The following is a 15777-nucleotide window of genomic DNA, read 5'->3' on the forward strand; positions in this document are numbered from 1 at the left end:
GGTATGTGGCGTTGGCTGCATTTTCAAATCAATGTTCACAAACCGACTCATATTGTGTGGGTTTGTGACCAGAAATCCAAACACACATCTCATTAAGGCAGTGACAGAACGCCACCACAGTACTCCCTCGAACCAGGCATGGTAGCTTGTGATAAAAACAAAAAGAATCTCTCGGCACATGACCTTGGAACCATGCCGCCGGCGGCGGAGCATTTTTCTGTACGCTGCGATGCTGATGTTCATTTTTCACCGACGCCTGCAGGATGAGGAGTCGTCCAAACTCAAGAGTTTTGAGCATAGAGATAAGAGGAAACTAACATTGAGAAAAGAAAGAAGAGAAAAATAGATATACGGTTTGGTAGATTTCAACTCAGGAAAAGCTTTTAGACTTGGGCTCTGACCTGAACATATTACACAGACATTTAACATGCCGTGAGTGTGTCTGTGTGTGTCTGTGTGTGTGTGTTGTGTGTGTGTGTGTACGTAAAAAAGTTTTTTTCTGATTATCTCAAATTAGGTTAAGTGTAAATTCTTTCAACTCCACCCGCTCCATAATAGGGGCAAGAGGCTTGTAGAACCCAAAGAATGTAATAATTTTCCTGACAATAACATGATAAAACCCGACATTGTTTAAGCCAATGCGATTCAATAATTTGGTATAGTTATTACATCATCAGGAAAACGATTACATTATTGGATTGTAAAAGGGTTGAGAGGGGGGGCGGGTGGCGTGGATGTGAGGAAAGAGTTGCTCAGTGACACAAACCCAGGCCAGGGAAAACTGGAGAGCAGCTCAGAAGATTGAAAGGCGCCTCTGCCACAGAAGTGGACATCGGTGAGGCGGAGGACCGCGCTGGTCAATTCGAGGAGCTGTATGTGAGAAAGCAGACATTCTTTGGATCTTTTTCCTGCCAGCCCCCTGGTAAAACTTCCAGGAAATGCCCCAGTGAGCACACGTAAGAATACAGCAGGACAGTCTCCGGAACAGGCAAGGCGAGCCAGTGGCCGATCTACCCAGGAAAGACTTCTGAAAACTTCCCTGCAGCTGCGAAAGCGTCTCTCTTGGACAGTCTCCGGAAAACGTCCGCACCCGATTTCCCGGACATTTTCCAGAGTTCAAACAGTTGACTCTATGTCAGCATTGCCCTTGCAAGTTTCTGGTTGATTTAAATCCGTTGCAGTGGCATGTTGAGCCGTTTTAAACCAACGAAAAAACCAATTACTTTAAACATTGGTAAGAAATGTCAGAATCAACTCCAGCATTGGCGTGTTTCATCATAACATTTAGTTTGCGGCTCACAAAACACGTTTACATGTGCGAAAGTCTGAGTGCAGAAAAGATGAGGAAGAACTTTTTCGATCTGCCCTCCTGCTCATTCTTCCCATGACTCACTCACTACTTGTCCTAACCCCTCTCCCTCCATCTCTTTCCTTTTAACCCCTGCCCTCTCCTAAGCCTATATCACCTGTGCTGTTCCCATTTTCCCGTTGCTGTACATTTTTTTCCAAAGAGGTTTTATAGCCTTTCTCTCCCTATTTCTCGCTCGCTGCCTACCCCCCCCCCCCCCCCCCTCGCTCTCCTTCAATCCCTCTCTCGCTGTCTCACTCTCTGACCCAGAGGGCCGTGTTTTGCCGAAATCCAATCCTCTCTCTTTTTCAAACCTGCTGTTCCATTTCACTCGCATTTTGTCACACTGCAATGCACACACAATACCCACTCCTCCCTCATTTCAACCCTTTTCTCTGTCTCCACCAATACACACACTTTCACAGAAGAGTGAACACACACGCACAGAGACATGCTCACAAATATTTGTACAACTGCATAAACACAAATGAAAAAAGTGAAGCCAATACAGGAAAAAAAAGAAGACTTAATTAAGCTATCAATCAAATTTGATGCTCTTGGTTGGATTCACACACACACACACACACACACACACACACACACACACTCCCTTGTAGCTCTGTGGCCATCCATCACAGCTTCACTGACTCCGCTCAACCACAATTCAGAAACAATCACACAGAGGTTAGGGACTAACGGAGTGCAAATGTGTAAATGTGTGTGTGTGTTTAGGAGAGTAAGAGGGAACCCACTTTGCTTTGGGAACAGACAGTGAGGGGTTTCATGCCTGTAAAGCCCGTTTCAGCAGAACTGATTTGAGAGGCCGAGCAAGCAGAGTGAACTGTGACTGGAGGGTCAGCTCAGATCTAAAACACACACACAGACACACACACAGTTAGTGCTTTGGCAATATTATTCTCAGTTATTCGACATTAGTGTATGATTGAAAAAATAAAAAGAGTTTCTAACAAAGCACCAAACTGAAAGCATGCACACATGAGTGAGCACTACAACAACAATGAAACGCATCGGAGGGGTGACGCAAACCTTGCGCAGGGTTGTTGTATATACTGTCAGCAGTTATATATACACTGCATTTATCCGGCTGCATTTTTAGAACGATACGTATAATTTGTTTATAGGACATAATCTTTAACTTGGTGTTTTGCGCCACTCATTTATTTTAGAGCTGTGTGCAGCGCTCTTCGTCGTTGTTACTCTCTCTCTCTCTCAAACACAGACAGTTTGTCCCAGTCAGACTGACCATCGGCAGCACCGGGGGAAAAAGTTAATACACACACACACGAGTATGTGTACATACAGTATACAGAGAAATATACAAAAATTAATATTTATAACAATAATAACAATGATTTGATCTTTATTTTGAATAAATTAAGTTGAAAGATACACTTGGTCAAATGAAAAAAATGCTTAAAAAAAATATTCAAGGCTTACAACATTCAGCAAATTGCAACATGACATTTGGATGTGATGATTTCTTCATATGCTTTGTAAACAAACAAGATTTAAAAATATAGAGTTTTAATCCTTCATTGAAACCGATTAGATCAGAAGAGTAGTGTTATGATAGGTATTCAATAATGTTATTTCTGTATCTCATAAGATTTTACTTCTGCTCCACTTTGCTGTCTGGTCCATGAAAGAAAAAAGAAACAATATTTCACTCATGTACTTGTACACTCTTGATAGAAAAGCAGCTTTTTTTCCTGACACTGGTCCTTTCCCTGGTACCATATAATGTAAATGATAATGACATAAAGTAGACTTTCAGCTGAATTTGCTATCAGCTATGTTTGGAATGATGATTATTTCATTTTACTGTAAATATTCTGCCACATAATATAATCAACTGAAGGTGTAATAATATAATATATAATAATATAATATTCTATACATTAGAATATGGTTCCTGCAGAAATGCATGGATTTTTCCATTATTCTGTTTTATTCCGTATATATAGTGTTTTGCAGTTGGTGGAGTATGAATGAGGAAAGAGTTCATAGTTTTTGGAGAGTGTGGTCACTGAATGCATTTTGTGTGAAAGCAATGAGAAATGATTATCAGTTTGGTCCACAGCGACTCTCACTGACTGTGTGAGGAGTTTTGAGGACAATGTGACTTGAGTTTGGACCAATAATAACAATTATAGCAATCAAAAAAAAATCCCTTGTACACCGACCACCCGTCACTGTTGTTTGAGAAAGAAAGCAGCCCCAGTCTGTATCCACTGGTCAGGGTTCGCTCCACAGGGCAGGCAGATGTGTGTGACCACCTTCACTCTATCTGAGCTGGTATATAGTGGCAGCCAGATACTCTCCTCTGACGCAGCTGAGTCAGCAGCAGACTTCTAGCATTGAAGGCAAAACACACACACACACACACACACATACACACACGCACACACACACACACACATTAATAAGTGTCTTCACAGCTACTGTGTATTGAGGTCGTTCACAAGTATGGGAATTAAAAATATTGACTGGTGTTTCTTCGACCCCACAAAAACTAATCAACGATCAAATCCCCAAAGATCCACATATTCAGAGTTTAGCGTTCTGCCAGCGTTTGACATCTACAGAACGTATCAGTACATTAGTGCATTTTATCCCTGGTATTTTCATGATTATAACAAATAATATTAAAGGAACTTCAAATTTGGAAAACCACAAAAATGATTCTTCGGGCCAAGGCCTGTCTGTCCATGTTTGATATAAATTTGAATGTCAGAATCCAGGCTACGTCCATTGTAATTTGTTTTCATTTTATAATTGCACTAAAATAATCTCCTTCCACATGAGTTTTTAACTTTGTATCAGAAGTTATCTCCATCCATACTAACAGAGCAGATTGTCAACACTGCAGTAGGTTGTGGCTACAGAAATACTACAAACGAGAAACAACAATGGTGAAAAGTAAGATGGGAGATTTCTTTTCTTGGACCAACTATGAGGTGGAACTGTTACTGACAGTAAGTGTTTACTACGTTTGGCATTCACCGCACGTAGTCGAGTTGTGACTGATAAGGACCAACCAGGAAGTGAATACAGGTGACTGCATCATCGTTTGGAAATGTCTACATTTTACCAGTGCAGACTACAACGCTCCGAGTTTTTAAACAAAAACGAGGCCAGCGGTGTTTCCAAACTTCTCCGTTTTAGGCGCTCAAAATCTCCAGACTAGTGCGTACGGCTTGCATAAACATTGCAGCGTAGTTGCGTTTTAAAACTACATGGTAGTCTTGTGGATGCAGCCACAGTCATCCTGAGTTACGCAAACTAGTGCAGAAATTTTCAGTTAATTAATTGATTAGTCAATTTTACAAGAAAACTACTTGGTGACTTTTTTGTTTACTGATTATTTATTTAAGCAAAAAAAAAATATTATAATAATCTGCTGATAAAAAGTTTAGTTTTTTATATGAAGTTTTTTTGCTGTTTCATGTGATTATAAACATATTATCTGTGGACTTCAGACAAAACTAGCAATATGACAAAATTACTATAAATTTAAATGAGTTGCTACCCAACAAATTTGTTACTATGTTGATATTTTAAACACAAATGCATACCTGTGTAACCCAGGCCATGTAGCAGGTCGGGACAGCTGAGACACTTGGGGAATCATGTTGGTTCTCACAAAGATGGACACCATCAAAACTACATCCTTCCAACTGGAGACCTCCAACCTAAAAAAGAAAAAAAAAAAGAAAAGAGTGAGAGAGATTGGGCAAAGGGCAAGAGAGAAGAGAAGAGGGGGCAATGACCAAACTAAAAAGTGATCAATAAGAGTATGACAAAGACAGAGAAAAGGGGGTTACAAAGAAGAGATGATTTCCAGTAATGGATTAAAGAGAAAGAGGAGACAAGAAGTGACAAGTGGTGAATAGAAGAGAGAGGAAGAAATGAGGCAAACAGTATGTAAACAGAGGTAAATATGGAACATGAGGACGACACAAATTGCCATCAACAGATTTGCTTACATGCTATGCACATAGTCCATGACAGAGACAGAGCATTTACAGTGTGTTGGTGATTTGAGTCCAGTGACTCAGGGATTTTCCACAGTGGGTAAGACGAAAAAACAGGAAACTCTGGCATTGAGTCAGACAAACACAAGCGACTACTAAATCACCATAATCTGAGCGAGGAAAGGCAAGAGAATCTGCAAGTAACACATTCAGAGAAAACTGCATTGTGTGTGTGTGTGTGTATAAGAGAGCTCACTGCTTTATTACAATTATCCCCTTTGTCTTTCAGTGTCAGACGTCTGAGTATTTCCCTTCCCTCCCTGCAGCTGCAGCCTCTTTTCAAGCACCCACACCCTTTGCCTCTCTCTTTGTATATTTTAAGTGCATGTCAAGTCGAGCCCATTTTTATTGGCACGACAGAAAGGGATGAAAATCCTTAAAGTACTTAAACTGCAGACAATACAATTATATCGCCCTTACATCAAAGCCTGAAAGGCAACGGAATGAAGAGTAAGAGTGGTATTGTACAGTTTGTGTGCTCCAAGTCTTTTAATTGGAGGAATCTATCTGTCAAATGCGGCATCAAGCTCAAGGGACCCGAGATTTCTGCCGTCAAAGGCAGCAGGGTTGTCTCTAATAGATATGCAGCAAACTTACTTCTCCGTATTTCTCACTGTTTTATTCACTTGTTTAGCCTCTGATTCTAATGTGCATCTGTGTTTCACCACATTAGTGTAAAGTGTATTTATCACTCGGTCACATTCATAGGAGCAGAAGCATAGGAGTAGTGTGCATCCACTGTCTTCATACATGATCTGTATGTTAGTGTGTTCGTTGCAATTCTACCTTCACTTGTAGTTTGGCCTGTGCGATGGGACTCCTCCATGTTGAGACAAACACCAAACTATCCATTGAACAACCCATGGACCTAAAACCCCACAAATAAATGTTAGCGATGCTCTTCATGTCTCCCAAGTGTGCATAGACACACGCACATATACAGTGAAGCCACCAAGTCTCAGTGTTACCTGGCAGTTTCTTGTCTCAAGGCGTTCAGGAAGGTATCAGGGTGGAAGAGCTCAGACAGATCTAGTGTGTCTGACAGAAGAGCTTGTCTTCCAGCACGCTCCACCCAACTCTGTTAACACAAGACGTACAGACAACCGTACACAGAGTAAGACACAGATTGTTGATACAAACAAAACCAAGCAAAGAAACTAGTAGATACTTAAAAATAACACAACATCTGGGGATGAAATCTTTTTCGCACAGGAGTCAGGTAAAAACATTTTGTGGGTCAGTTTAAGATAAGGAGAAAAACAATAATTTTCTTCAGTTCAAGTGGTGAAATCTGAAACAATTTGGCTCTTAACATCCAACCTGTCAGGGAATATACAAATAGCTAATGTTTGTATTGTATTCGCCTCTTTAAATGAACATAGGGGACACGAACATGTCACCCATAATTTCCGAGTCAGTGTGTATTTGTAAATTAAAGAGATAAAAAAGGGTTAGGAACTGAGCAAGCAAAACATAAAGTCAATAAAATGTGTTGCCAGTAGGGTATTTAATGTTCCTTTGTCTTTTTATCACTACAGTACATCAACAAGCTGATAACATTAGAACCCCAATTACCTACTAATGGAACAAAGTATGTGTACACACACACACACACACACACACACACACACACACACACACACACACACACACACACACACACACACACACACACACACACACACACACACACACACACACACACACACACACACACACACACACACACACACACACACACACACACACACACAGAAGCATGTGTAAATACTGTACGCAGAGCCAGGGATGTATTTTCCAGAACTTTTCCTGCCAGACAATTGGTCAAATTTGAGAATGCTTGTTGATGACTGCAAACAAACACACTGATTTCCGCAGCAGAATGATCGTCATATCGAGCGAGTGGGCACTCTACCCAGGCAAAACCCCTTGCCTGAATGTTCCAGAAATGTTTCTGTTGGTGTGAACGCGTCAGACTCGGACAATCTCCTGCTGCATTCATCATATGTGAAAGGCAAACTGGAAAATGTCCGGACCCAATTTTCTAAAAAGCTTGTCCCTTCGATTGTGTTGATCCAGTCGGCCTTGTTCAGCAACATCTGCTTTGATCCGGTAAACATCCTCTATCTGTGTCACGACAAAAACTAGTTTGTTTTAACAAAGGCACAGCTCAACTGTTTTCACTCAACTCATTTTAACTTTTTCAACTAAGATTACCATGATACTGTATATGTGGCTGGATTTCAGCCTTGAGCGTTTATGATTGAGGTATTTTTCTTTTCTGGACCCTTTTTTTTGCATTTATAATTTTAACTGGTAGGCAGTTTTTCTCTTAATCACCATAGAAACAAGTGGATTTGGAGGCCAGCTGAAAAAAATTGATGTCAAATAAATGCACGGTGAGAATAACATCCCATTATTTTTAGTACAGCATCGGTCTGCACTGGTTTTAGAGATGAATCGTGATGAGCATTATATATAAGAAAAAATACGCACAAATGAGAGCCCACTCTCCCACACACACAGGCACACAGTTGCAGAATGAAAATGATTTTTGGTCAGTGTGTGCAGGTATGCATAGTGTTTACGTGCATATACTGTACGGGTGTGAGCATTTGAGTGTATTCAAGGTGGGCCCGCACGTCTGGGTGCACTGCTGTACTGTTGGCTCTCCTTCAGCAGCTCTGCACAGCAGCAGTTCCGGCCGACTCCGCCTTTATTAGACTCATTAGCTTACAGCACACAGACACTCGGCTAACGGAGATATCACTCAGTACTGATGGGCAGAACAGACAGATAAGGGCAGTGCAGCCTCCAGAGAGACACACATGAGGACAGATGGAGTGCAGGTAGACAGGGAGACTAACAGACAGAGAGAGCCTGGAGATGACAGACAGACAGGGAGGGATACAACACAAACAGATGTGTAGGCGGGCAGGCCAGCAGACAGACAGACAGACAGACAGACAGACAGACAGAGGCAGTGTGGCTCGCCCACACAAATAATGAAAGGCATCGGATTCACATAGAAATAAATAATTTCTGAATGTGTGTGCGCGTATGTGTGCATTCTGGTCTGCCAAAGCATATTGAGGTAGGCGTACAGGCAGACACAGTCGAGAGGAGACAGAGAGTAGTTTCAGCCAGAATCTTTATTTCCTGGCACCAAGCTAAGGCTGGTATGTCCCAGAACCTCATGCTTTTATTTATGAAGCGCCTTTGCAAACAACATTCGAATTTTTCAGCCGCAGTTTTAGTCAACACATCGCTTCACTTTGCCTTGCCATAACTCTGAAGTACTTACCTTTAGCCTGCTAAAAGACTTTTGTCATTTGGGGATGCACAGCAAAAAAAAAGGGTCTGTGGCGAATGAATGATGCCAGTGGATGTTTTACGATATCTGGTAAGGTCCTATTCAGATAATTTGATACATTAAAACCCTGTGATATTTATCACTGATGGAGGACAGGGCTCTCAGAAGGATATAAATGCATGATGGACTTAAATGGATCCCTCAATCTTTATACAAATGATGATTATAAAAATCTTAAGCTTCATAACGCTTCTTCCCAAGGGCACCTGGAGCCTGTAAGACTGTTAGCAAATGCATTTGCTGAAATTTAACCACTTGTTCTTTTTGGTGGAGACACCTGATATGAGCAGGGCAGTGTGAATTTCAACCCTCGACTGTACCTGTATAGCGAGAGCCTGTGTAACCACAGCTCTGAGGTACTGCATCGGCTCCTCTGGTCCGTCCCACTTGTTCTGCCATGTTGAAGGACACTGAGACAGAAACAGGCACAGACAGGAAGGAGATGTGAGTTAGAGCCAGTATGAAGAAATACATAACAAAAAACAAAACAAGTGTCTCCTAGAAGGTGAATAAACCATGTTTGGTCAATTGAATGTGCCTCTGTCTCAATCACCAGAGAGTCACAGAACAGCTGCACATTCACTGGGTTTTATTGAAAACATTTTTCAGAGGCTCTTTAAAGTCACAAAATCATGGCATGTCCTGATGGCGTAAAGGTATATGTGCATTACATGTTACCTCGGTGTTGTCCCCTACTACCACGAAATTCTACCACAGTCACTAAATTGTGCAACACAGACATAAAAAAAACATGTTAACACTGGACATCGCTGATTCACCTTGAAGCTATTCCATATAAAATACATCTAAACATAGTGCCGTGGTGTGGTCTGGCTAAGGCATTCAGGAGGTAGTGCAATATTTTCATAGTGTGACAAAAAGTTGCATGTGACAAATGCTTTATATGTTTGTAGGTGGCGAAAGAAAACTTCCCTTGGGAAACAAACGATAACTCTGGAGAGGGTTAGTCTGTTTAGCTTTCTCTGTTATACAGAGATCAAAGCCCTGCCTAACACACGCACACACGTGCACACGCGCATACGCACAAATGTGCACAGTGGGAGATTGAGGAGTGTGAATTTTATGTTATTCAAGCTTCAAGTCATAATGGAACTAAAAGGGACTTTGAATGTCTCTCCTGCTGTGTGTGTGTGTGTGTGTGTGTGTGTGAGGAGATAAACTTTATGGCCTTATGTGTAACTGAAATGTCTATGAAATACTAATATCTTTTAATCAATGATAGGTAAGACAAGTTAATGATGCCTGCAAAAAGAGGAAATAGTTATAGAGCCAGAGCACAGCTTGAAATATTTATTTGGAAATTATTCAGCTGTGTTTGGCGAAAACTAAAACTCTGAAGGCTTAGTGCATATATCCTCAATGGATACTCTCTCCGAAACAGTCTCTGAGTTATACAACTCCACCAAGGCTGATGATCACAGACATTATCTCAGGAGTCATGCACGTGTGATTCTGTATTGCAGCTCATTGCCAGAGCATTTAATTGGTGCAAATAATCGCCAAGGTAATTTGCCTCATTATTAAAATAGCAAGTGTGATTTGTTGGCAAACAAATGTTTTGACTAAGACAATTCCTCTGATCACTTTTTAATTATGATCCCCAGCTTGACTTAAAGATTAAAGCAGTCATTAGTGATGTGATAATTAATTCGACTGGCACTGACAATTTCACTGCTGCCAGAGATTGTTCGACTTTTAATGAAAAAAAACATCCCTGCATCAGTCTCCATGTCTTCATATTAATGATCCTTCCACTGACTAAAGGCAGCGGTGGTGATATTTATTTCTCTTTGCAGCGCTGCTTACCACTCTCTTCTGATGCTTGGGTAGTTTCCAAGTATCTAATTATTTTTTACTGCACAGCTGAGGACAGGGGCAATGGAGCTGATCCCTCCAGAGCTGTGTCATACTTTTACAATATTACAACCCCAAATGGTTCTTTTTCCAAATATATAAATCACATCGCCGGCTCTCCCTGTTCCTCTTCTCTGGTTGAAACTGGGCTAATCACTAATGCTTGGTTTAATTAACATCAAGTGCGGTCATGCTAGTTTTCAGCGGTGGCAACAACCACTAGTTAAATAATGTGGAAATATTGTATGTAATTATGATTATTGGAATTATTATTTAACCGAGTTAACCAAGTTAGGATAAATTAATATTTAGAAGAAAAAAAAGAGAGTACAGCCCTAATGGTTTTGCCCTGTCTCGAACGGGACACCACACCTGGATCCCTCCCAAATGTAATCACCTGTTACCATGCCCAAGACCTATCTGAGAAAAACTTTTCATACAAATCCGTTCATAACTTTTTGAATAATCCTGCTTATAAACCAACACAGACAAATCAAACCAATCACATAACCTCCTTGGAAGAGGTGATGACATTTTTGTGGCTTCATCTTTACTTTGTCGCTGTGTGTTCTCTTCCTTCTAAGCGAAGAGAAAATGGTTTGTCATCTTTTTGACAGTGATGTTAAAGTTTGCCAATTAGGGCCACACAAGTCTTTAGGTTTTAAATTCTGATGATAGTAAATTTTGCATGTGTCAAAGATTTTGTGGCTTGGCAAAATGTGAAAGATGACGGCTGCTGCAGCTTCTTCCTCTGTCCCACGGTGTTCTCCAGCCAATGATACACTTGGTTAGTTTTTTTATATGCTTAATTTTATAAACTGTAATATGGGTCTGTAGAAGTATCTTAATCTCTGGAAGAAGCTAGCTTTCAGCCTGAACTAATATTTTGCATCATATTTCAATCAACCTCATTTATTTTACATAAGTTTTACTGCCCTACAAAACTAGCAACGTCCATTTGCTTGATTATTAAACAACTCCTTGAAATGTTGCATTTTGATTATGCACAACACAGACAGAGAGAATATCTTAAAGTGGGTCCTAGAAATGATCAGAAGAAGCTGTGCTCACTACTTTGGGTCATGGGAAGTATTTTATCAGTTGAATTCAAAGGAGGAAACGATCATTCATTTTTAAAAACAGGAATAAGATTTCATCTGGGTTATATACTGGGCTGTTGCGTAGTTTAGCCATAATGCACCACAAGGTGTCCTCATTCGTGGAAGCTCAAAACAGATGTACACTTAGGGAGAAATATGGAAATCATGCATTTTTTAAATCACTTTTGGCTGACGCGAGTATCTGGGTTTAGTGTGACCGTAAGAGCTGATTTAACAGGGTGAGCAAACAGTTGATAGGAACTGGTTGTAAGGTTTGGGTGTTGTGATATAAAATTATGATGATACCTGATTACAGTGGAATATAGTGGAATATAGTTAAGTGCACTAAATCTATTAAGTGCACTATCATTTTGATTGTTACATCTGCTTAAGAGTTTATGTTTTCACCCGTGTCTTGTCTGTTTGTTTTATAAATTAATTGTGGCAAAAAAAAGTACTAAACCCATTTGCACAAAACCTGGTGGAGGATGGGGCATCCATTTACTAAAGTTTCAGTTAAAGGAGAAGATCCAGCATATAAAATCATTACTCAACATTGGATTTTTCATTATTTTCTCAGGATGAAAAAATCAGTGTGAGATGGAACAATTTGGTCCAGATCCACACAATAGTTCGGATTTGGAGCTAGAAATTGTTAGGCCTTGGAAGAATTATGCACTATACAGAGAGCCATTCTAGTTTTGTGATTAAGCATATATTGTCCATGTCATGTCATATATTGTTTTAGGAAAAATATTCCAAGAGCTGTCCACTTGAGATCAGATTACCTGAGAGGATGAGTCTAGATGTCAATTCTGTACCCTCATCCTGTAAGTTATTTGTGATTCAACATATTTTCTCCATTTTGGATCTTTGGTTTTTGATTTGGCAGAAACACATAGTAAGGCTGTGGATATGCGGGTGTAAATCCATTTCACTATTTATTTCTAATAAATTTTCACAAGTAGATATCGAATATTAAACATTTCCTGTTGAAAACGCACATTCACACAACATCAAATACTGTATGCACCCACAAGCACAAAGCATGTTCATGAAACCTATTATTTTAGACGCTCGCTCCCTTCTTACCTCTTGATTAAGCAGGGCAGTGGCCAGTTTTTGGACATCAGGAGTCAGCAGCTGAGTCCCTCGGATGACCTTGCTCAGTGCAGCTAGGGATTGGTGGATACTCTGTGACAACACGTACATATTATTTCACATACGGTGGCAAAGTTTTAGAGCGTGTGAAGCAGCAGCAGTTTGATTGCAGGGGTTCATGATGACCCACAGACCATGTGACTAATTGATAGATGGAATTATTGATCTTTCTAATTTTCATTTTATAGCTTCTTTAAAAAATAATAATAATAATAATGGTGAGAATGCACATTTCGGTGGCACCTGTGGCGTCACCCAATTCCCACAAGAAGATGAAGTACATAATCTAGCAGTTTGTGATTCACACTCATTTCATGCGTCTTTATGAAGCAAAGCCCACTTTCCATAATTCTTACCACTTTTAGATATGTATCTCATTTGTATTGCAATCTGTAATATTTGATATAAAAGTCTTTTACCAAAACACAACACAAATGGTAAATGAGCACCACCCAGAGATCATTTTTGAGTTATTCTGTCTCAATCATTTAAAAATATTTATCATTAGTAAGACTGACAAACCTGGACCAAGCGGATAGCATTGAACTGCTCCAGAGTGATGAATGATAAGACTGGGGACCCATGACCTTCTGCAGGTGTGGCCACCTTCTGATGGATCAGTGTGGAGCCCTGGAAGAGAAAAACAGTAAACAGACAGAGAACCACATTGGCATATCGACAGAAGATAGAATAAACACAGTAGATAGACAGAATAGATACTGCACATGTAGAAAAGGCCGAAGAGAAACAGGACACTGTAATGTGAAATAAATAATTTTCCAAGATAGTCACAGAATCCTAATAAGGGAGACAATTCAAAATCCAAACACTAGTTTAATTCCAGAAAATTCTTGCTTTGAGGCATCAGTGCTAATCACTGCAGCACCAATCACTTCTTCCAAAACATGAATATATCCTCCCAGTGTTTCCTGTAGGTTTCACGATTTTTCATCTTTCACAATAACAAGATGTAACCAAACAGGAAACTGTCTCTTTCCGTCTACAGAGCAAACCAGGATGACAATTTCTCTACATTAGTTAACACGGATGTCTACACATAAGTACACCAAGTGCTTAGGAAAGCGGAGAAAAATGAATAGAGATATTTTGTTGTATTCTGTTGCAGATATCACACTCTGCACTTGCACCCTAGTTTGTATTTCACGCAGATACTCAGTGAGAGGCAGAGGAGGAAAGAGCGGGAGAGGAAGAGTAGGTCTGTTGGATAGAGGAAGAGAGACGACAGAACGAAAGAGATAAACAAGACGAGAGACAAAAAGCTGGCAGGGTGTTTTATTCAGCGTGTCGACAGCTCTGCTATTGTCTCTATTCAAAGAATATGACTCAACAGCCAAATAAACCGTTTCTGCTGTCTCAGGGGTCTCCTCTCCATCTAGACGACATACAGATTCATCAAAATAAATACTTGCGGATCTGCATACACACACACGGACATGCAAATTAATCCACAAAAAGTGCACTTTGTCACACATGCACAAATCATGCATATACAGTACACGCTAATGCACACTGACACTAACCTACAGACACACAAAGACACCCATGATGGACATGCACAAGCTCAAGCTACACATTGGGAAAGCGGGTTAGCTGACAACAAAGGGCCAGTTAATTGAAAGCATTCGGCCGTAGATGGTGATCTATGGAAAGCTCGCTGCTGATACAGTGACAGTCATTAACACAGTCAATCATTCTCTCAGCAAGTACAAAATAAAACTGTGCCCGGCTGAGAAAGAAAGTCAGAGAGGGTGGCAAGAGCGAGAGAGAGGAACAGCCACACACGAGGGTAGAGGAAAGGGATAACGTTTGTAATTTACAGCATGAGAGTGAATATAAGAGGGGCAGTGTGAGGGAACAGGAATATGGTGGCTAAATTATTTAATGTAGAGGTAGATGTCCTTTTGATTTGAAAGGTGCTGGTCTCCAGGTAACCGCACACAGCAGTGCTGTCTGGCTAAGCGAGGCTGTGGCTATCGCACACGATGCTCAATTAGACTCGACTAATTTCCAATTAGCTTTCACGTCTTTTAATTTAGATTAGTCGCTGCTGCTTGGGCAATGTAAAAACATGATTTTGCTCAGAAAATAATGACTTGCATGGAAGTGCCAAAGCGTGAAAATAAATAAAAATAAAAGGAGGGAAAATTATTTTCCAACTAAACTATAGTAAATACTCAGCAGGTACCATATACGTGTGATGACCCACTGGTTTAAGATATATAAGCATTTGCCAATTATAGGGTTTGAAGTTTTGACAGCAAAATTAAATCACTTGTTTCAGGGATGTGGAAATGTATGCATGAGGTTAAGATTCAGATCAAAACAAAGGCAACATAAAAGAGAGAAAAGATTATTATCTTGATATCTATGATATCTTGGTTTTGTGAGAGAAGTAAAGAGTTAACAAGCTAAACTGAAATAAACAAAAAAAACAGAACTGACCTGATTGAGTTTCTTCCATAAGTTGAGGACAGGGGAAAGTCCATTTGACCAGAGCTCCCTGTCAAACTTTGACCCAGTTGCTACTGAGCGGCTCAGAACACGCAGTTGGGAAATCACCTGTGAAACAGTCAATTATAAACACAGACACATGATTCAACTGCACAAAAGGTGTTTCTGGATTAGTCATGTGTACGTTGCATGCACACTTGTAAAAAGTCAACCCAAAATCAATCCCAATTTCCTTATTGTTTGCAAATTCCTTCATATATTTAGACAGAGAGGTGTAGCAGATGATAAAACCCCTAACTGTGTAGGCCAAAAGGATGTGTAGTATTTACTACATCACACTGTTGACAAAATGTGCTAATGTTAATAGAATAAAAATATCATCTCCAGTACATA

The 15777-nt window shown here is 40.2% G+C and overlaps 1 protein-coding gene across 6 annotated transcripts in view; it reads right to left on the reverse strand.

The window, feature by feature from the left end:
• Positions 1-2712: 2712 nt before the first annotated feature.
• LOC118299815 (cytoplasmic dynein 2 heavy chain 1) overlaps positions 2713-15777 on the reverse strand; it is a 90310-nt gene continuing 77245 nt past the window's right edge. For 4 of the 6 annotated variants that reach the window (XM_035623851.2, XM_035623853.2, XM_035623849.2 and 1 more), the window contains 8 exons: positions 15376-15492; positions 13435-13542; positions 12844-12945; positions 9097-9186; positions 6372-6481; positions 6190-6271; positions 4945-5061; positions 2713-3720 (listed from right to left, as the gene is read on the reverse strand). In XM_035623851.2, coding sequence (XP_035479744.2) covers positions 3559-3720; positions 4945-5061; positions 6190-6271; positions 6372-6481; positions 9097-9186; positions 12844-12945; positions 13435-13542; positions 15376-15492 — 888 coding nt within the window. In that variant the 3' untranslated portion in view covers positions 2713-3558. The remainder of the gene's footprint in view (positions 3721-4944; positions 5062-6189; positions 6272-6371; positions 6482-9096; positions 9187-12843; positions 12946-13434; positions 13543-15375; positions 15493-15777) is intronic. The other 2 variants (XM_035623854.2, XM_035623852.2) reach the window with 1 other exon arrangement.

This window comes from Scophthalmus maximus, chromosome 11 (assembly GCF_022379125.1).
Source record: "Scophthalmus maximus strain ysfricsl-2021 chromosome 11, ASM2237912v1, whole genome shotgun sequence".
Lineage (NCBI taxonomy): Eukaryota > Metazoa > Chordata > Actinopteri > Pleuronectiformes > Scophthalmidae > Scophthalmus > Scophthalmus maximus.